This window comes from Macrotis lagotis, chromosome 1 (genome assembly GCF_037893015.1).
Source record: "Macrotis lagotis isolate mMagLag1 chromosome 1, bilby.v1.9.chrom.fasta, whole genome shotgun sequence".
Classification (NCBI taxonomy): domain Eukaryota; kingdom Metazoa; phylum Chordata; class Mammalia; order Peramelemorphia; family Peramelidae; genus Macrotis; species Macrotis lagotis.
Window position 1 is genome coordinate 742,264,302 of NC_133658.1, and position 21,100 is coordinate 742,285,401.

At 35.0% G+C, this 21,100-nt stretch overlaps 1 protein-coding gene across 4 annotated transcripts in view; it reads right to left on the reverse strand.

Moving 5' to 3' along the window:
- Positions 1 to 21,100, reverse strand: part of PARP4 (poly(ADP-ribose) polymerase family member 4) — a 114,004-nt gene that overhangs the window by 46,426 nt on the left and 46,478 nt on the right. For all 4 annotated transcript variants that reach the window (XM_074216252.1, XM_074216253.1, XM_074216255.1 and 1 more), the window contains exons 15-21: positions 14,426 to 14,550; positions 5,655 to 5,786; positions 5,287 to 5,373; positions 3,372 to 3,536; positions 2,596 to 2,642; positions 1,760 to 1,838; positions 957 to 1,094 (exon numbers count right to left, since the gene is read on the reverse strand). In XM_074216252.1, coding sequence (XP_074072353.1) covers positions 957 to 1,094; positions 1,760 to 1,838; positions 2,596 to 2,642; positions 3,372 to 3,536; positions 5,287 to 5,373; positions 5,655 to 5,786; positions 14,426 to 14,550 — 773 coding nt within the window. The remainder of the gene's footprint in view (positions 1 to 956; positions 1,095 to 1,759; positions 1,839 to 2,595; positions 2,643 to 3,371; positions 3,537 to 5,286; positions 5,374 to 5,654; positions 5,787 to 14,425; positions 14,551 to 21,100) is intronic.

Here is a 21,100-nt window from a genome sequence, read left to right on the forward strand (position 1 = left end):
CATCATATAGAATTATTTCAAGTTCCTTCACCATTCTGATTGTTTCAGGTTCATCCATGTCTAACTAGTGCCAGAACTGGTGATGACGTTCTCAGTGTCATTTGATCAGGGCAGTGTCTAGTCACATCATCACTTCCCTTGCTCTCAGCAGGGATCTTCTACTAATGCAGCAGGTCACATTAGCTTTTCTGGCAGCCACTTCACACTAATGTTTCATTTTGAGCTCGTAGCCCACAAAAATCCTTATGTCTTTTTCATATGAACTACTATGTAGTCATGTCTTTTCATCCTTTGTACAAAGTCTAAGTATAGACCTTTGCATTGATCTTTCTTCAATTTCATCTTCTAAGCTTTTAATTCTGCTCATCACCATTCTAATCTGCTGAGTTTTTTTAGCCCTTGTATCATTTATCCCTCACAGCTTCATTTTATATTAAAATTTGAAAAACATGCAATTTGTGCCTTCATCCTTTTTAATTAAATCACTGATAAAAATTATTTTAGGGGCGGCTAGATGGTGCAGTGGATAAAGCACCGGCCCTAGAGTCAGGAGTACCTGGGTTCAAATCTGGTTGCAGACACTTAATAATTACCTAGCTGTGTGGTCTTGGGCAAGCCACTAAACCCCATTTGCCTTGCAAAAAAATACCTAAAAAAAATTGTTTTAATTGAATTAGACTGTTACTACAGTAAAAATTTTCTTTTCTTTCAGGTAGATATCAATATATTAGTTAATATTCTTTAAACTATTATATAAAACCAAATAATACTTACCCCAAATGTTATTTAGCTAGCACAAGATTGCCAATTTTTGTATTTGATGGCGCCATAAATAGTGTCAAGTGACAATGAATTCAAATGAAATTGAAATGAATCTGGTCATTTTTTTCTTTCAAAATATTCTTGAAACAGTTGTATTAGTTAATAACCTTTTTTTTTAATGAAAAGGGAATTACCTCACTTTTCTTGTTTGGGTGCTTTTCAACCCACATTCTTGGAAGATAAGCCTCTCCTATATGGATCTGGAGAGAGAAGCCTCTGTTGTCTAAAGAACTGTCATCCAAAGTGCTGATTACAGCTTTGCAGTCTGTTTTCTATATAGCAAAATAAAAATAACATTTGATTTAACTCAATATTGTCAATTTTTGCCAACATCATTTCTAAAGCAAGGTTTAAAAGAAAGATAAAAATAAGTTCTCAAGTTATAGGTTTCCGATCTCTTGAAAGATAGGAATTCTTAGGGCAAGACTAATTTTATTAACATTCATGAATATCATGAAATCAAAATTTGTAACAATTTTCAAAGCCAAACCAAAGTAGAAAACAACACTTCAAATTAAGTTATTGTTTGAAGTAGACTGTCCTCTAACATGTTTTTCCTTGAATTAGCTAGTCTGGTTCAGAATACACTGATAGTTACATTTTTAAAATTCTTATAAATCTTACAAATTTAAAATTTTATAAATGAGTCTTATTGATGGCAAAATCACTAACAGACATTTCTACAAATATGAAATGACTTTTAAATATAGATAATAAATGTTTAACATGATTGTATATGAAAAACATACATCATATTGTTTGCTATCTTGAGGAGGGGAGAAAGGAAGGGAGAGAGGAAAAAGTTGGAACTCAAAATCTTACAAAAACGAATGTAGAAAGTGATCTTTACATGTAACTGGAAAAAACAAACTATTAAATGTAAAAATTTTAAATTAAAAAATAAAAATATAGAAAATAAACTTTTAAAAAGACATACCTTAATTTTGAGTTTATGCGTATCACTGGTAATAAACTCAATTATATGTGGCATCTCAATTGATATATTTAAAGAAAATCTATCAAATATGAAAAAAAGAATCTCAATTTAATATTCAGACATTAATTTCCTTTATATACTCTTCATATAAAACAAAATAACCTTTAAGTTGTCCCTCAGATTTGATATACTAACTACTAATGCTCTTCAAATTTACCTAGCATTAATTTTGAATAAATTTATATGTGAAGTTGTCTTAGTGTAAGCTCCTTAAGGGGGAAGGACAATTTCCTTTTGATCTTAGTATCCCCAAAAGGCAGTACTTAGCCCCTACTAGTTGTTTAATAAATGCTTGTGACCTGAACATCCAATTTGAATGTACAATCTCCTAAACCATTACAAAAATCTTCATTACTCCTCAGAAGGCTCATCAGCTAAGTCGCCATCTCCTTTGCAGAATTCCCTCTATCTGAATGTATTCTCTCCTTTTCTTTTCCTTTTTTTTTAAAATTTTTCAAGGCAATGGGGTTAAGTGGCTTGCCCAAGGTCACACAGCTAGGTAATTATTAAGTGTCTGAGGTCGGATTTGAACCCAGGTACTCCTGACTCCAAGGCTGGTGCTCTATTCACTGTGCCACCTAGCCGCCCCCCATGTATTCTCTCTTAAAGTTTTGCTAGGACAACTCTGGAGTTTTTCTTTGCTCCTATAACACGCTGCCTTGTATTAAATATTTATGTGTCTACCCTGAATTTCAAATGGAACTTTAAAATGTGAAACCCTTGCCCATGAAAGTCAGACTGAAATATGAAGTTTTATTTCTATTTTAGGTACTTACTGTTGTTGCATTCCTACTTCCTTAACACAAACTTTCTGCACTGTATCCTGCCAAAAATAAGAATATTATCATGTATTTCAGGGTGGATCTAATATAACTACTGAAATATAAAGGAAATGTGAGGCCACTGAATATACTCACAACAAGTAAATTTCTGGCAACATAAATAATGCTGTTAGTTTTCAACTATACCCAAATGCAAACATTTCCATGGTATGCAAATGTCATGTATTTTTACTTTGTGCAATAAGAGTCACTTTCAATTCAATTAATCTTTGAGTCTTATATTCAGAAAAGTTAATGAAATACAACTAATGGCCAGTGTTTAATGGAGAGATTATCTTGTGCTAAACACTTAATAATTATCTCATTTGATCCTCACAACTTCTTTGGGAGTTAGGTGCTTTAATTATCTCCATTCTACAGACAAAGAAAATTATGTGAATAGGCTAAGTGACTGGAAGAGTATCATATAACTACTAAGTATCTCTGAACAGATTTAGAATGAGGTCTTTCTGACTCCTAACTCTATCTGATACTCTCTCTGCTGGGTCATTCTAGCAACCTCTAATATCTACGGATAATCAAAAGAGGACAGCTGAAAACAATTTTTCCCCATTTTTTCCATTAGCATATATACTAAATACTGTTATCTTTAGGAAACATTATCTATTTATTCCAAGGACATCAGATGACTTTTCATTTAAATTAATTAATTTAATTTAAAACGATAACTCTAAAAATATCAATTAAAATGTAATATTAAATACACAAACCTGCAAGTTTTCATTTAAAGCTTTGTCTTGTTGCCATGGTGCAACAGTAGCAGGCATGAAGAAGTTGGCACATCCACGATAAAAACTGAGCTCAGTGATATAGGTAATTTTGATAAGAACTTTGGCTTGTGGTGGTAAGTTTCCAATGCTCACAGTAAAGACATCCTGAAATGGGAACAGCATTCACTTTACACATATAAAACCTATCTAGTCCAAGTTCATCATTTAATGTTCTACATTAATAACTAATCCAAATAAAGACATTATGCTTAGCTTCTGGAAAACTTCTAGGAAAATGGGGATTGTTTTTAAGCTTATTTTGAAGATTCACAATTTTGCTTAGGTTGGCACTCCTTTCATGAATTCAAACTTTGATATTTCTATGGCTTAGTAGATGAATTACTATAGCCAAAAAAAATTCATCACTTGCCAATGTAGTGTTAAGCCTTTCTGCATGAAGTCTTTCTAGCTTGGTAGGACTTGCCAAAATTTCTATTCTAGTAATATGACTGTCTTAATCCTTATAATTTTTTAGCCTCAATCAAGACCTTGTCCTGAATCTTGGTGAACTCACTTACTGTATTTTCTTTTTAAATGAAGAAAAGGACCTATTAATCCAAACTGGACAGTTTGAATCTTGCCTAATATTCTTCACATCCAAAGTTTCCAACCAGTTGAACAATGTTTATTCTATCTGAGAAGCTGATGAAAATATATTCCCACTACCACAAAACACAGATTAAAGGAAGATTATCCTTTATCTTTAGGTATAATTCACCTCTCCAAAATTCTGGTGCAGTTGAGGAGTCTGCTCCTCAAGTCAAAAATTCACTGAATTTCATCCTTTTAGCCATAGACTATAATTATTTTGTGTTTCTAGTGACCATGTCTTTTGTGTACTCCTCTTTTAAAAGTATGAACTTTTTATGAACAAGACCAAAAATTTCACCCCCATTAAAGAACTGGATTTATTGCCCTGTTGAGCTAAGACCAACATACACTGTCAATGTTGATGGAGTAATGCAATCTCAATTTCCAAAGAAAAGGTGGGTTTTGTATTTTGCCTCTATAAGTGTTTTGATCACACATCTGAGAATGATTAAATATCCCAGAATGTAGCAATTTGGAAAAGAAAATATAAAGATTCTCATCTTCTAACTATTTTGTCTGGCTTATCATCATCTGTTTACTAGATACTTTTAGTCCAGATCAGTGACCTCTTTGGACAATTTAGACAAACTCTCTTAATAGAACCAGATAGGAAACTCATATGTCAACTACTGTCTTCATGGCTCACCTAAGGGCACTAAGAGGTGAAGTCACTTTTCCACGAGCTCTCAGAAGTAGTATGTGCCAGAAGCAGCCCTTGAACTCAGGTCTTCCTAACTACAAGGCCAGCTCTCTTTCCACTTTTCACTACCTTTCAGAAACTTGATTATTAGAAAATTACTTCTTCCATACTCAGATTTCCTGTTTGTTTTTCACCCATTCTTCTTACCATAAAGTAACATTAATAGACATAAGGGAGGAGTAGCATTCATTCTAATTTCAATTAACACTAGAATTGTAATCATAAAGTTGCATGGTCCTTTAACAAAAACATATTTCTTTTAGTTTTAGCTTTCCAATAATACCATTTTGCTACTATCTTAATATAACTCTTAATAACAAAAGAAATTCATTATTTTCAGAGACTACATTAGGCAACCAGCACAAATCCGCAGAAGACATACCAAAGAACACTAGACATGCAAAACTCTTAGGCAAGGTTTCTCTCTGATAATACAAAACAGAGGGTTTTGTTCAAATATTCTAAATTTTTACTTCATAATAGTATTATATTTTTAATGAATTTAAAACTTTTTTCCATTTCTGATTAATATAGTAGAGAAACAAATTAATAGCAATGTCATACAGGACTATCCTGATCCATCAAGTAGGCTCCATGGCCTTGACTAATAGCTTCTCTGTACTCCTGATGGGCTTCTTCCTTTTCCTTGACCTGGAAAAGAGCATTTTAAAATGTTATGCGATATGTGGTGACTTCATTATTTCATGCAGGAGAGCTAATAATTCAAACTCAAATCCTAGGAATGATCATTTCAGAAATAAAAAAAGAATCTGGAAAATTTTTTTTTAAAGAAACTGAAATAAATGTAAATTTGAAAAGTAGCCAATATGTGTAAAATCACTATTCAGAAACCCATTACACCAGATAAATAAAAAAGGGTGTATCTGCAGAGGAAGCAGAAAAAATAAGTATACAATGATATTATTCTTTACCTCTCCTATTATATGCTTGCCATTGATGAAAGCTTCAAATCCACACACAGCAGCTTTGTCATCCAAGGGAAAGACATATTTTGTTTCAATAGGCATATGACTTATATTGGTATAAGTTTGAAAAACAATGATCTGGAAATAGAACAAGTTCCACTTTGTTAATAAAATGCTTTTGAAAAATATTTTTCTAAGAAGTGGCCAACACAAACTGCATATTTTGGGTTTAAACTGTGCAGGTCTTAAGTTCTGATATGTGCCTTAGTTTTCTCATGAGCCCTATAAACTGAGGGCATACACATCTGTAATGCAGAACCTGAACCAGTCACATGTAAAAGTGTAGTCTGCTCTAACTAAGCATGCTAACTAACAAGATCTTATCTCCACAGAGCTAATACAGTGATAATAGCATAATTTTGATAGAACATTATTTCATTTTTTTTAGGTTTTTGCAAGGCAAATGGGGTTAAGTGGCTTGCCCAAGGCCACACAGCTAGGTAATTATTAAGTGTCTGAGACCGGATTTGAACCCAGGTACTCCTGACTCCAAGGCCGGTGCTTTATCCACTACGCCACCTAGCCGCCCCTATTATTTCATTTTTTAAAAAAGTATGACTTTGTGGGGGAAAGTATTGTATATAAATGAGATCTTTAAAAATGAGTTGAACTCTGATTAATGTAAAACCAACAATGATCTAGAGAACAGATTTATATGTGTAAGTATGTATATATGAATATATATTTCAAAAACATATATTGTCAAATATAATTTTTGAGTTTGGATCTCCTTATCTTGCTTGCTTGATTTTTAGTTTTTACATGGCAATGGGGTTAAGTGACTTGCCCAGGGTCACACAGCTAGGTAATCTGTCTGAGGCCACTTTTAAACTCAAGTCCTCCTGACTCCAGAGCCAGTGCTTTATCCACTGCGTAACCTAGCTGCCCCAAAATCTCCCTATTTTGCCCAGGCTGCAAGTGTGTAGCCTCTGATCATCCTGACCCCATTATTGACCAACAGCAAAGTTCTGTTCTGCTCTCTTTTGAACTAGAACCAGTTCCACCCTCTTATAGCAGGTTGGTATTCTATCATCACCATATTGGTGACTGGATTTAGTTTAACTTTAACTCTACTGCAGCTAAGATTCAGGCTCCTCAGCAGCAGGGATTATAAGTGTACATAGAAGTCTGTACCACCATGCTCAGTTAATTGATTTTCTTTGTTGAGAGAAGGGATTTAGAAATGACAGTGAAGACTAAAGGAATTAAGAAAACTTTTTTTTTTTTTAAGAAAAAGACTACCATGATTCTAAGTCTACCTCTGTTACTTGCTACAACTGATTGAACTAAGTCAATTCAAAAATCTGAGGATCAGTTTTCTCATTTATAAAATAATATGTTTGGTCTAGATAGATGAGATTTAAGATTCTGTCTAACTAAAAATATACCATCTTCTATATACTTTATATATATATATATATATATGTATATATATATATATATATATATATATATCCTATATTCATCCTAAATCCTATATATACTTTCATCATAGTTTGAAGGGCCTATCTACTACTAAATGAACCTATAATTGCTACCTATTTCTCTTTTTTGAAAGGTAATGGGGCTAAGTGACTTGCCCAGGGTCACACAGCTAGGTAATTATTAAGTGTCTGAGGCCAAAATTCAACTCAGGTCCTCCTGACTTCAGGGCCAGTGCTCTAACCACTGTACAACCCAGCTGCCCCAGCTAACTATTTCTTGAGGCAGTTTTAAAACTTTAAATCATGAACTCTATTATGTAGTACAGTAAAATACCCCACTGGAACTCTAGAAGGTAGAATTTTACGATTCCTCAGAATATAGTTTGAAAAATCCTTGCCTAAAGCATCAAGGACCAAGATATTTGAGGAGATGATAAAAACACATCTGGCTATCATTAATGGATTCAAGTTACCCGCTCTGCACAAACTACATTAAGAGTACTGAAAGAACAGAAGGATGTTATGGCTGTTATGGCTGAGCTCCCATCCTTGATCCTTGAAAATTTATGAAGGTCAAAGAATATAAAAATGAAGTTTTCCCTCCCTTTCATTTTTTAAAATAGTATTCTATTTTTTCTAAATATGTGTAAAGACAAATTTTAACATTCATTTAAAAATTCTGATTTTTTAATTTTCTTCCTTCTTTATCACTTTTCCTAAGATGATAAGCAATTCAATACAGATTATATATGTTCAGTCATGTAAAACATATTTCCATATTAGAAATTAGTAGTCACATTAGTTATGAAAGAAAAATCAAAGCAAAAGAAAACACTCACAAAAAATGAAGTGAAAATACATTTGTTTTGATCCACATTGAAATTCCATCAGTTCTTTTTCTGGATGTGAATTGCAACTTTCCTCATGAGACCTTTGGAATTGTCTTAGATCATTGTATTTTGGGGAATAACTAAGTCCTTCATAGCTGATCATTACACAATGTTGTTGTATGTTGTATAGTGTCTGGTTCTGCTCACCTCACTTTGAATCAGTTCATTTAAGTCTTTCTATGTTTTCTGAAAGCCGCCTACTTTATAGTGCAATACTATTCCATTATATTCACATACCACAATTTGTTCAGCCATTCCTCAATTGATGGACATTCCCTCATTTTCCAATTCTTTGCCACTTCAAAAAGAGCTGCTATAAATATTTTTGTTAAAATAGATCCATCTCTCTCTCTCTCTCTCTCTCTCTCTCTCTCTCACTCTCTTTCTCTCTCTCTCTCTCTCTCTTTCTCTCTCTCTCTCTCTCTTTAAAAAAATTTCTGTGGGAATTGCCTAGAAGAGGCATTGCTGGGTCAAAACTTATGCACTATTTGATTGCCCTTTGGGTACAGTTCCAAATTGCTCTCCAGGATGGTTGGATCAACTTACACTCCACCAATAGTGCATTAATGTCCCAATTTTCCCACATTCCCTCCAACATTTATCATTTTCCTTTTCTGTCATATTAGCCACTCTGATGGGGTGAGGTGGTGCCTCAGAGTTATTTTAATTTATACTTCACTCATCAATAATAATTTAGACATTTTTATATGAATACTTGATAGCTTTGCTTTTTTAATCTAGAAGTAGCCTGAGAAAAAGAATTTTTAAAAAGAAATATAAAAGATCAACAACCACATTAAAAAATGTTCCAACTCTCTAGTAAGAAGAGTATTGTACATTAAAACAAGCCTGAAGTTCTCTACTTTATATCTATCTGATGGAGAAGGATGACAGGAGACAAGAATGGCAAATACTGGAGAGGCTGTAGGAAGACAGCCACACTTATGTACTGAAGGAGGAAATCTGTCCAACCACTCTGGAAAAGCACTTGGAATTTTATGCTTCCCAAATCACTAAAAATGTAGGGGTGCTCTGACCCAGTAATTCACTATTTGTTGCTGTGTAGTCATTTTCAATCATGTCTGAGTCTTCAGGTTCTGTATCGGATTTTTTTCTTGGCAAAGATATTGGAGAAGTTTGTCATTTCTTCCTCTGGGTCATTTTACAGATGAAACTGAGGCAAACAGGGTAGTGACTTACCCAAGGTCACACAGCTAGTAATTGTCTGAAGCTGAATTTAAACTTAGATCTTCCTTATTCCTGGCCCTGAATTCTATCCCTGATGCCACCTAACTGCCTGAAACCACTAATAGCCATATATAAACAAAGAAAGCAAATATGGGATAAAGGAGCTACATGCAAAAAAATCTAAGAGAATTTTTTTGTAGAAGCAACAAACTGGAAGGAAAGCAGGGACTGTCTTTTGCCTTTCTCTTTATCTCCAGCCTATAGCAAAATGTCTGGCATATAGTAGGAGATTAATAAACATTTATTGACTGATTGACTGAAAGTATATGCCCCCTGATTTGGAAATGGGTGAACAAATTATAACATGTGAATTTGATAGAATGCTATTATGCTGTATGTTTCGAGGAATATTAGTAATTTAGAGAAACTTGGGAATACTTGTTTGAAATGATAAAAGGTAGGCAGCTAGGTAGCACAGTGGATAGAGCACAGGCCCTGGAGTTAGGAGGACCTGAGTTCAAATCTGACCTCAGACACTTAATAATTACCTAGCTGTGTGATCTTGGGCAAGCCACTTAACCCCAGTGTCTTAAATAAAGAATTACAAAAAGTGAAATGATAAAAGGTGATGTAAAATCAGAACTAGAACAATTTACCCAATATCCACAATAAAGTCAAACAAAACAATATTGAAAAATCCAGAACTTTGATCATTGCAATGACCCATCATTACTCCAGAAGACTGATGGGCCAAAATGCCTCCTACCTTATGACAGAGAAGTGATGAACTATAGGTGGAAAGGGGATATATTTCAAGATTTGGTCAATATATTGATGTGTTTTGCCTGACCATACTTAACTGTTACAAAGTGGGGAGTGACAAAGATGGAGTTAAAGATGGGGAGTGACAAAGATGGCTGAAAAAAAGAAAGTAATACTGATAAATCTTTTTTTTTTTGAGGCAATTGGGGAAAAGGCCTTTTTTTTAAAGAAAAGAAAGACTCATGGAAAATGGGAAGAAAACCCCCAAACATTCCAGTTATAATTTATGCCGAAAGACATCACTTGAAGAGGGAAAAACATGACCCTGATTTTCAAAAAGAGAAAGAAATCAAAGGGTTCCAAAGGAAGTCACTGTTTTACTATCTAGTCCACAGTTGCTCTACTAAGAATAGCCACAGTTAGCCCTACTTCCAGTAAGTCTACATTTGGATCACTCCTGGTTGCTTTTCCTTATACTTCATTCACTCCAAAAACAGTACTTACCCTTGACCTGTATTTGATGGCTCTGCTTTGCCAACCAAGCATTTACAACGGGCATTTAATATAGTTGTCCTACTTGTATAATTCTCATGCATTACTATCTATGCTATTGAATCTTTGATTATAAGCTCAAAAGGTCAGGAACTATAGGTATGTGGTCCTCTTAATTTGCCTCTTGATAATTTATATACTTATATACATATAAATATGTTTATACATACATCTATCTCTTATATGTATACACACACACACACACACACACACACACACACACACACACACACACACACACATATATATATGAAATGGTAGAAAAAAGAACTTTTTTCTAGGACAGAAATTGCTTCAATATCCCATGATGTAGCAAGGTCGCTTGCAACGTTGCTTGAAAAGGAACTTGGCATCTCAATCCTTTTCATTTCAGAATGAGACTTATAACCTTGGTAGAGGTTATAACAAGATACACATACTAATCTCATTCTAGGAAAAAACATCACTAGCTCAGAATAAAAATGTGCAGTGAAAGCACAGTCACACTACTGTAAAGATTCTGTTTGTAGGTTAAGGGTAGATTATGGGCTTGAAGCCCAGTCATAAATTCAACTAAAAGGTTTTCAATTTTGTTTTAAAGTATGAGTAATTTTCTCTACTGAAGAAATTTTTCCAATGCTTCATTACGACATGAAGGTGACTCTAGGCTCTTGAAGGCAAGAACAATAGAGCACAAATACTTGCAAGGTCCTTCCATTCTGGAAAACGTTTGAATCTAGCAATGATCTAGAGATGTTTGAAATCTGAGGTCAAGTCTAGCTAAATTTAGAAAAGCACACTTCTAGGCTGGTCCTTGGGTGATGAATTTTTCAATATAGCAGCTCTCAAAGGTCACCTATTAAGGTTACAGAGGGGCTGCAGTCTTTATCAGTAGTGGGATTATTTATAACAAAAACACAGTTACCTGAATTACTAAAATTTGAATAATTTATGGGTAAATTTCTGCACAGCAGAAGTTTCACCAGATTATAACATAATATGAAATGTAAATACCTAGCTCTCTGATGATAAATGGTCATTAATCAGATAATGTTAAATGGTGTGAATGTCATGATCTGTTAGTTTGTTGCCTCTTGATTATATAAAACTAACCAACTATACTTCCCCCTACTCCATAAATTTTGAATATGTGTTAGTAACAGTGATTTAAGCACATATAATATATTCAAGTTTCAGTAAAGTACTCACTAGCCTTATGGATAAAATGGAAAAATGAGGGCTAGAGAACAGTGTTGTTAGACTCAGAAATGAACTAAAAGCCTAGTCATTAATAGTTTGATGTCAATCTAGAGGGAGGACCCTAGGGAATGCCTGATCCTGTGAAGTTCTACAATTTCTGCTAATGACTTGGATGAAACAATAGAAGTCATATTTTAAGGTGTTACAAAGCTGGTAGGAATAGCTAACATGGTACATAAGACAAGATGCAAAAAGAGTTCCTGAGAGGCTAGAATGATAAGCCAAAACAAATAAAATTAATTAGTATAGGGGCAGCTAGGTGGCACAGTGGATAGAGCACCAGCCCTGAAGCTAGGAGTACCTGAGTTCAAATTCGGCCTCAGCCACTTAATAATTACCTAGTTGTGTGGCCTTGGACAAGCCACTTAACCCCAACTGCCTTGCAAAAAAAATTAATTAGTATAAATGTGAAGGCCCACATCTTTATCATTAAAAATATTTTTCCAATTACACATAGAGATGATGTTTTATATTCTTTTTGAAATTGTGAGTTCCAAACTTTCTTCCCCTCTTTCCTCTTCTCTTTCATTGAGAAGGCAAACAATATAATATAGGTTATACAGGTATAGTCATGCAAAACACATTTTCATATTAGTCGTATTTTGAAAGCAGATACATACCAAAACAAGCAAACCCTAAGAATAAAGGAAGTTAAAAAAAATTATGCTTCAACCTGCATTCAGACTCTTATCAGTTCTTTCTATGGATTGCATTTTTCCATCATATATCCTTTGGAAATTTTCTTACATCATATATTGCTGAGAATAGCTAAGTCATTCACACTTGATCATGGTCCAGTGCTGCTGTTACTGTATACAATACTCTCCTGGTTCTATTCACTTCCCTTAATTTTTAACTTTATGTTAAAGTTGAGATCTTTTCCCAGTGTCCCAGTCTTCAGATTTTATGCACTGCTATTTTCAGATCTAGTCCTGGGGGTGGGGTCCCCCTCTAAATTTTCAGTTTTTCCAAGGTGGTATGATCTAAGGAAATGTGTGGCTACTGTTCTCCTGGCCTCTGCTCTTTTCTGCCCTGGAACTGTGTCCTGGCTCCTGCTTGATACTGTAACCTGGAACTGTATATGGGCAATGCAGCAGAGTCCTGCTCCCAGTGACAGAAAAGAATCCCCCGTAATCTCCTTCTTGTCCCACCCTCTTACTACCTGTGGTTTGAAAGCACAGACACTGTTGTCTTCAAGGCCTTGCTACTGGTGTGAGGAGGAATGGTCTGCAGGGCTGTGGTCTGTTTAGCTTCTGTTCTACCTTCACCCTGATAAGACAGACTTCTCCTGCCAAACTTCTAAGTTGTCTTGAGCTAGAAAATTGTTCCACAATGTCCTTTTCTTAGTTGTGCCACTTCAGAATTCATTTTTGAGGCATTACTTTAAGGTGGCTTAGAGGGCAATTTTCAAGAGCTCAGAGGAGTTCCTGCCTTTACTATATGAGCTCTGCCCCAACCTACATCTTTATTCTAAAGAATCTTCACAATTATAGGATTATAAAAGTTGGGTCTAGATAACATTCCTATTTAAAGAATTTGTTGTTTTTCAGGTGTTTCAATTGTGTCACATTCTTCATGACCCATTTTGAGGTTTTTTTTTCTTGGCAAAGATAGCAGAGTGGTTTGCCATTTCCTTCTACAGATCACCTTATAGAAGAGAAAACTGAAGCAAACAGGTTTAAGTAATTTGCCCAGGGTCACACAACTAATAAGTGCCTGAGGCCAGATTTAAACTCAGGAAAAGGAGTCTTCTTGATTCCAAATCTGGAACTTTATTCACTGTACAACCTAGCTATCCATGAAAAGTATTAGGAAAATTAAACAAATTATAAATTCACTAAGATTCAAATGGTTAATGTTGTATCAGAAAAAGTTAATGTGATTTGAGATTTTTTAAAGAGAGACAGAATATGTTGCATGTGTTGATAATCCAGTTGTACTTCTGCCCTCATCAGATTCCATCTGGAATACTCTGTTCAGTTATAGACACCACATTTTAGGAGGATGTAGACAAATTGAAGTATATCTAGCACAGGGAGAAAGACTGTGGAAGCTTAGTCTGGAACAGAGGCTTAGGGAATAATAATAATAATAATAATAATAATAATAACAATAATAATATTCACATCTCTGAAGGACTTTCAAGTAGAAGATGTTTAAATTTGTTCTTCTAGGTCCCACTGGACCAAAGAAGAGGTGATGGATGGAAGCTAAAAAGAGACAAATTTAGTTTTAAGGGAAAAAATTCCTAAGATTAGAACAGCCTAACAGTGAAATGGGATGCCTTGGGAAGAAATGACTTTCCTCTTACTGGAGATCTTCAAGTAAAAGCTGGGTAATCATTTGTCATTGATAGAAAGAGGAGTTTTATAGCCAGGCAAAGGTTAGAATAGATTGAAACTAAGATCCTTTCTAACTCTGAGATTCTTTGACTATGATTACATGATCCTAAATGTATTTTTTCATAAGAGATTTTTAAAGTTATAGTGCAATAAATCAGGATTCAACAATATGTATGACTACAGAAAGACTAATTTACTTTTAGAAAAGTACATATTTCAAAGAGATAATGAAAATGGAAAAAAATGCTGAAGATCTTGCTACTGCTGAATTATTTGTGTACAGTTCTTTATTAAAAACAGCACAATAATGTAAATCATACCTGGGCTATGAAGTCTATTATTCTTCCCTTGATATGAATCTCTTCAAGAGGGATTTGAAATCCAGAGAGATCCTGAAGACCAGCTTTTATGTTGATGAAAGGGTCGGTATCTGGTAATGCATAATCTATATAGCAACAATTTAATTGTTAGATTTTTAAAAAACAAGTGTCTTTGCTTAGTATAATTTTTTTCCTTTGTCTGTTGCTACTTTTCCTTAAGCTAATATTCTCATGATTTATGGAAAATATAAAAAGAGCAATTTATTTTGAATAGCAGATGATGAAATATAAATAAATACAACTTTTAGAAACAAAGAGCTGGCAGCATTTGCAAAAAATACTTTTTTTTAACATTTTATTTGTTTTCAATTATATACAATAGTAATATGTACCCATCATTTTTTGCAAGGCTCTGAATTCTACAATTTTCCCCCCCTTTCCCTCCCTCCTGAAGGCTCTCTGATAGTCTCTACATTGTTTCCATGCCATACATTGATGTAAATTGAAAGTGTTATACGAGTAAACATAAGAATAAACACGCCCAAGAAGATGAGAAACCTCAAGTATGTATATATATATATATATATATTATATATATATAATATATATATATATGGACATATATGAGAGAGAGAGAGAGAGAGAGAGAGAGAGAGAGAGAGAGAGAGAGAGAGAGAGAGAGAGAGAAATTGTACTGTCACTGTCTCTGGGGTGAGTTGTTTTCTATATCATAAATCCACCAGAGAAGTTGCTTCAATATTTTTCCCACAGTTGCTTTTGCTAGCTGTACCTCCACTCTATTGCTCCCATTCTCATTTATTCTATTCTCTCTCTCTCTCTCTCTCTCTCTCTCTCTCTCTCTCTCTCTCTCTCTCTCTCTCTCTCTCTCTCTCCTTTCATCCTGGCATTGTTCAAAAGTGTGTTGTATCTGAGTACCCTCCCCCTCGATCTTCCCTCTCTTCTATCACCTATTCCCCCTTCCCTCCCCCCATTCCCCCTTATCCCATTCCTTCCTTCTTATTTTTCTCTAAGGTAAGATAGATTTCTATACCCTATTAAGTGTGTATGACATATCCTCCCTGAGCCATTTCCGATGAGAATGAAGGCTCACTCATTCCCCCTAGCCTTCACCCCCTCCACTCCATTGAAAAAGCTTTTTCTTGACTCTTATGTGAAATCTCTCAGCTTCTTCATCTCCTTTTCCTTCCTCCCAGTACTTTCCCCCATTGCCCATTGACTCCTTCCCTTTACTACATCATATACCATTATATTTTGTTCCTTCTTATGTTCTGTCTATATATGCTCCTTCTAACAGCTCTTATAAATGAGAAAGTTCATATGAGTTATCAATATCTTCTTCCCGTGTAGGAATACAAACAGTTCAACATTATCAAGTTCCTCATAGTTAGTCTCTCTTCCATTCCCTCTATGGTTCACCAGAGTCCTGTACTTGGAGATCAAACTTTCTGTTCAGCTCTGGTTGTTTTAATAGGAAAGTTTGAAAGTGCCCTGTTTCACTGAAAGTCAATCTTTTCCTCTGAAAGAGGATGTTCAATTTTGCTTGGTAGTTGATTCTCAGTTGTAAACCAAGATCTTTTGCCTTCCAGAATATCATATTCCAATGTAGATGTAGATGCTGCCAGATACTGTGTAATCCCAAATATGGAGCCTTGGTAGTAGAATTGTTTGTTTCTGGAACCTTTTAGAATTTTCTCTCTGATTTGGGAGTTTTGGAATTTGGCTACAATATTCCTGGGAAGTTTTTCTTTTGGGATCTCTTTCAGGAGGTGACCGGTGAATTCTCTCGATTTCTATCTTACCCTCAGCTTCTAGGATCTCAGGGCAATTTTGCTGCATTATCTCTTGGAAAATGAAGTCTAGGCTCTTCTCCTGGTCATGGCTTTCAGGTAGCCCAATAATTTTTAAATTATTTTTTCTGGATCTGTTTTTGAGGTTGGTTATTTTTCCAATGAGGTATTTCACATTTTCTTCTAATTTGACTTTATCAGAAGAGTTTTATTTCTTCCTGATTTCGTGCAAAGTCACCAGCTTCCTTTAGTTCCATTCTGCATTTGAAGCAGTTATTTTCTTCAGAGAGCTTTTTTTATCTCCTTTTCCAGCTGGCCAATTCTGCTTTTTAAGGCATTCTTCTCCTCATTTGCCTTTTGTTCTGCTTTTTCCATTAGGCCTAAACTGGTTTTTAACATATTATTTTCTTCAATATTTTTTTGTATATCTTTCACCAAGCTACTGATTTGGTTTTCATGATTTTTCTGCATGGCTCTCATTTCTCCTCCCAATTTTTCCTCCATCTACCTTAATTGCTTTTCAAAGTCTTTTTTGAGCTCATCCATAGTCTGAGCCCATTTTCTATTTCTCTTGGAGGTTTTAGATATGGAAGCTTTGATTTTGTCATCATTTGAGTATGTGTTTTTGATCTTCCATGGGACTAAAGTAATTCTCTAGATTCTTCTTTTTCTGTTGTTTACTCATTTCCTCAGCCCAAGACTAATTTACAGCATTTTTTTTTAGGTTTTTGCAAGGCAAATAGGGTTAAGTGGCTTGCCCAAGGCCACATAGCTGGGTAATTATTAAGTGCCTGAGACCGGATTTGAACCCAGGTACTCTTGACTCCAGGGCTGGTGCTTTATCCACTGAGCCACCTAGCCATCTTAATTTACAGCACTTCTAAGGCTTTGGGATTTTTTTAGGGGGGACACCACACTGGGACCTTTATTCCTCCAAGGTCTTATGCTCTCTAGCCTGTGCTTTGATATGTAGATGGCCCCTTCTGCCCTGGGGCTATAAGGAGGGATCCAGCTTGGTTATTTAATATGGAAGGCAAAACTGCAATATCTGAGTGTAGGCAAACAGCAGGGTCCTACCCCAGGGAGAGCAGAGAAATCTCTGCAGACTTCCCTTATTGTCTCTGGGGGTGCAGGCTGCTTTCTCCAGATTTTCACTGAAGATTTTGCAGCCAGTGCTCCTCAACCCACATTCATTCTGGTGGAGCAATATTCTCTCACCTCCCCTTCAAGTTATTGCTGGTGATCTATGGGCTGGGCTGCCCTGGACTGGTGAGCTGGGCTGCTCTGCACCACTGCTTTTTTCCAACCCCCAGGCCTGGTGAAGCACACCTTTCCTGCTGAACTTCTAAGTTATCTTGGACTGGGAAAATGTACCACTCAGTCTTTCTGTGGGTTCTGCCCCTCTAAATTTTGGCTAGAGTCATCCTTTGTTTGTTTTTTTGGAGTTTGGGGGGTAGGAGTTCCTGGGAAATGCTGCCTTCATACGGCCATCTTGGCTCCACCCCCCAAAATACTTTTTTCTTTTACATTTTAAGAATCTTGTTCCCCTTTTCTTCTCTCCAATGTTTTGAATAACAAAATATTTCAAGATTTTTCAGGATTTTCTTTGTTTTTTTAAAATATGTAATCAAAATCAAAGTATATTTCTTGAATAATTAAGTTTATCCTTTAGTATACCGCAATGATTTTTAACAATATTATATTCAAGAACATTTCTTGGATGCTTACATATATGATAACTCATAAGCTATCATATGACTTCTAAGATAACATCTTGATAAAACATCAAATGTTTTCTTTTAAAAAGTATTTTTAAGTTCTATTATTTATTTATTTTAACATTCTTTTCTTTTTAAATTTTAAGTTCCAAATTATCTTCCTCCTTCCCATACCCACCAAGGCAGCATGTAAAATTATGCAAAACACCTCATATTAGCCAGATTTCAAAATAAAAGCAAAAAAATAGAGAAAATTATACTTCAATTTATACTCAGAGTCTATCAGTTATTTTTCCTTGGAGATGTATAGTATCTTTTCTTCAAGATTCTTTTGGAATTGTCTTTGATCATCGTATTGATCAGAGATGACAAGTCTGTCATAGTTGATTATTATTAACAATGTTATGGTTACTGTGTTCAATGATCTTCTGGTTCTTCTCACTTTACTTGGAATCAATTCATATAGGTCTTGCCATATTTTTCTGAAACCACCTCCCTTGATGTTTCCAGCATATAGTACTCCATCACAACTATATGTTATAACTTGTTTGGCCATTCCAATTCTTTGCCACCATAAAAAGAGCTGATATAAATATATTTGTGCATTTGTTCTTTTCTTTTCTCTTTGATATCTTTGAGGTACAGTTCGGGTAATGGTATTGCTGGGTCAAAGGATGTGAGTTTTATAGACCTTTGGGCATAATTCCAAATTGTTCTCCAAAACAGCTCACTACTCTACCAATTCATTAGTCTACTTATTTTTTCCTCATCTTGTTCAGCACATTATTTCTAATAGATGTGAAGTAATATCAGAGTTGTTTTTAATATACTTCTCTTTTATCAATGGTGATTTAGAATATTTTTTATATGACAATAGTTTGCTTTATCTTTTTCTGAAATCTGTTTATATCCTTTGACCATTTATCAGTTGGGGAATGGCTTTTGTATTTATAAATTTGACTGAGTTCTAGATATATTTGAGAAATGAAGCTTTTATCAGAGAAATTTGTGGTAATAACATTTTCAGGGAAGGAGGAGTCAAAACAGTAGAGAAAAGGCAGCCTCTTGTCTGAACTCTCCCCCAAAATGCCTCTGGAAACCTTTAAATAATTCCATATAACAATTCCTAGGGTGGGGTAAAATCATTTTCTAGCCAAACACAACTTAGAAGGTCAGCAGGAAAGGTCTGTCACACCAGGATAAGAGTGGAGCCCAGTCCAACATGGCTGCACCAGCACAGACTGGGCCCCAGCCAACCAGGTACAGGCCTTGGGAGCAACTGAATAAGCAGCAGTTGCAACTGCTTCCAGAGCTCTCAGCCTTAAAACATTCAGGAGTTAAATAACAGGTCAGAAGGAGATTATAAGGGCCTCTTTTTAAAATTTAAGGCAATGGGGTTAAGTGACTTGCCCAAGGTCACATAGCTAGTAAGTATCAAGTGTCTATGGCTGAATTTGAACTCAGGTCCTCCTGACTTCAGGGGAAGTACTCTATCCACTGCACCACCTCACTGCCCCAAGGGCCTCTTTGCTAGCACTGAGGCAGGATGCTTTGCCCATACTTGGATCTGGGTTGCAGTCCAAGGACAGGAAGGAGCATGAGTACAACCCAGCCTGCTGCCACAGTGGACTGGGGACCTTTGTCACAATTCCAGGGTAGAAAGAATACTGTGGCTGCTCATACACTAGAGCACAAGCTAGAGTTGTAAATACAACTGTCTTTTGAATATATCACCTTGAAAGAACTGAAAACTTACAGGTTCCTAGAAGTAACTCTGAAAACAGCTACATAAAACCCTTGAAGCATGGGTCAGTGTACCCTCTTCCCTGAAAGCAGTTCTTTTTTTTAAAAAAGAGTTAAAAGACAAAATGAGAAAACAATAGAAAAAATAGGAAGTTACTGTGGTGACAAGAAAATTAAAAACACATACTTAGAAGAGAAAGTCAAAACTTCAATATCCAAGCCTCCAAGAAAAATATAAATTGATCTGTGGCCATGGATGAGCTCAAAAAGGATTTGGAAAAATCAAATAAGAGAGGAAGAAAAAAATTGGGAAGGGATATGAGTAAAACAAGAAAATCATGAAAAAAGAGACAAGAGTTTGGTAAAGGAGACATACAAAAAAAATACTGAAGAAAATAGCACCTTAAAAAACAGACTAGAGCAAATGGTAAAAGAGGTACCAAAAGCTAATGAGGAAAAAAATGCCTTGAAAAAGCAGAATTGATCAAAAGGAAAAGGAAATACAAAATCTTCCTGAAGAAAATAATTTTTTAAAACTTAGAATTGAGCAAATGGAAGCTAATGACTTTATGAGAAATTAAGAAACAAAAGAATGAAAAAATGAAAGACAATGTGAAATATCTTATTGGAAAAACAAATGACCTGGAAAATATATCCAGGAGAGATAATTTAAAAACTGCTGGACTATCTGAAAGCCACGATCAAGAAAAGACCCTAGACATCATATTTCAAGAAAGTTCAAGGAAAATTGCCCTGATATCCTAAGAAGCAGAGGGTAAAAGATATATTAAAAAATCTACTGAATACCTTCAAAGAATATATAGCCAAATTCCAAAGCTCCCAGGTCAAGAAGAAAATATTACAAAGAACCAGAAAAAAATCAACTATTCAAGTATTGGGGAGCCATAGTCAGATTAACACAAGATTTAGCAGCTTCAACATCAAAAGATCAGAATGCTTGAAATATATGAATATTCCAGAGGGCAAAGGAGCTAGAATTTTAAACAATAACCTATCCTGAAAAATTGAGTATAATCCTTCAGGGGGGCGGGAAATGAAAATTCAATGAAATAGAGAAAAAACTGAAGATGAAATGAAGAGAAAATTTGACTTTCAAATACAAGACTCAATAGAAGCATAAAAAGGTAAACAGGAAAGGGAAATCATAAAGGGCAATAAGGTTAAACTGCTTATAGTTCTATATGGGAAGTTCTCTCTCTTGTTATTTTATGAGATGATATTTTTCATAAACTTTCACTGAATTTCTCCATAAAATTTTCCAAACAAGTTTTATTCTAAACCTGTGGTGACTGGCTACCATCTCTCTCCACACTTAAGTAAATCACATATTTGCTAAAAGATACTTTTTAATCCTTGTTTGACTTTCTTGTGATGGAAATAGAAGT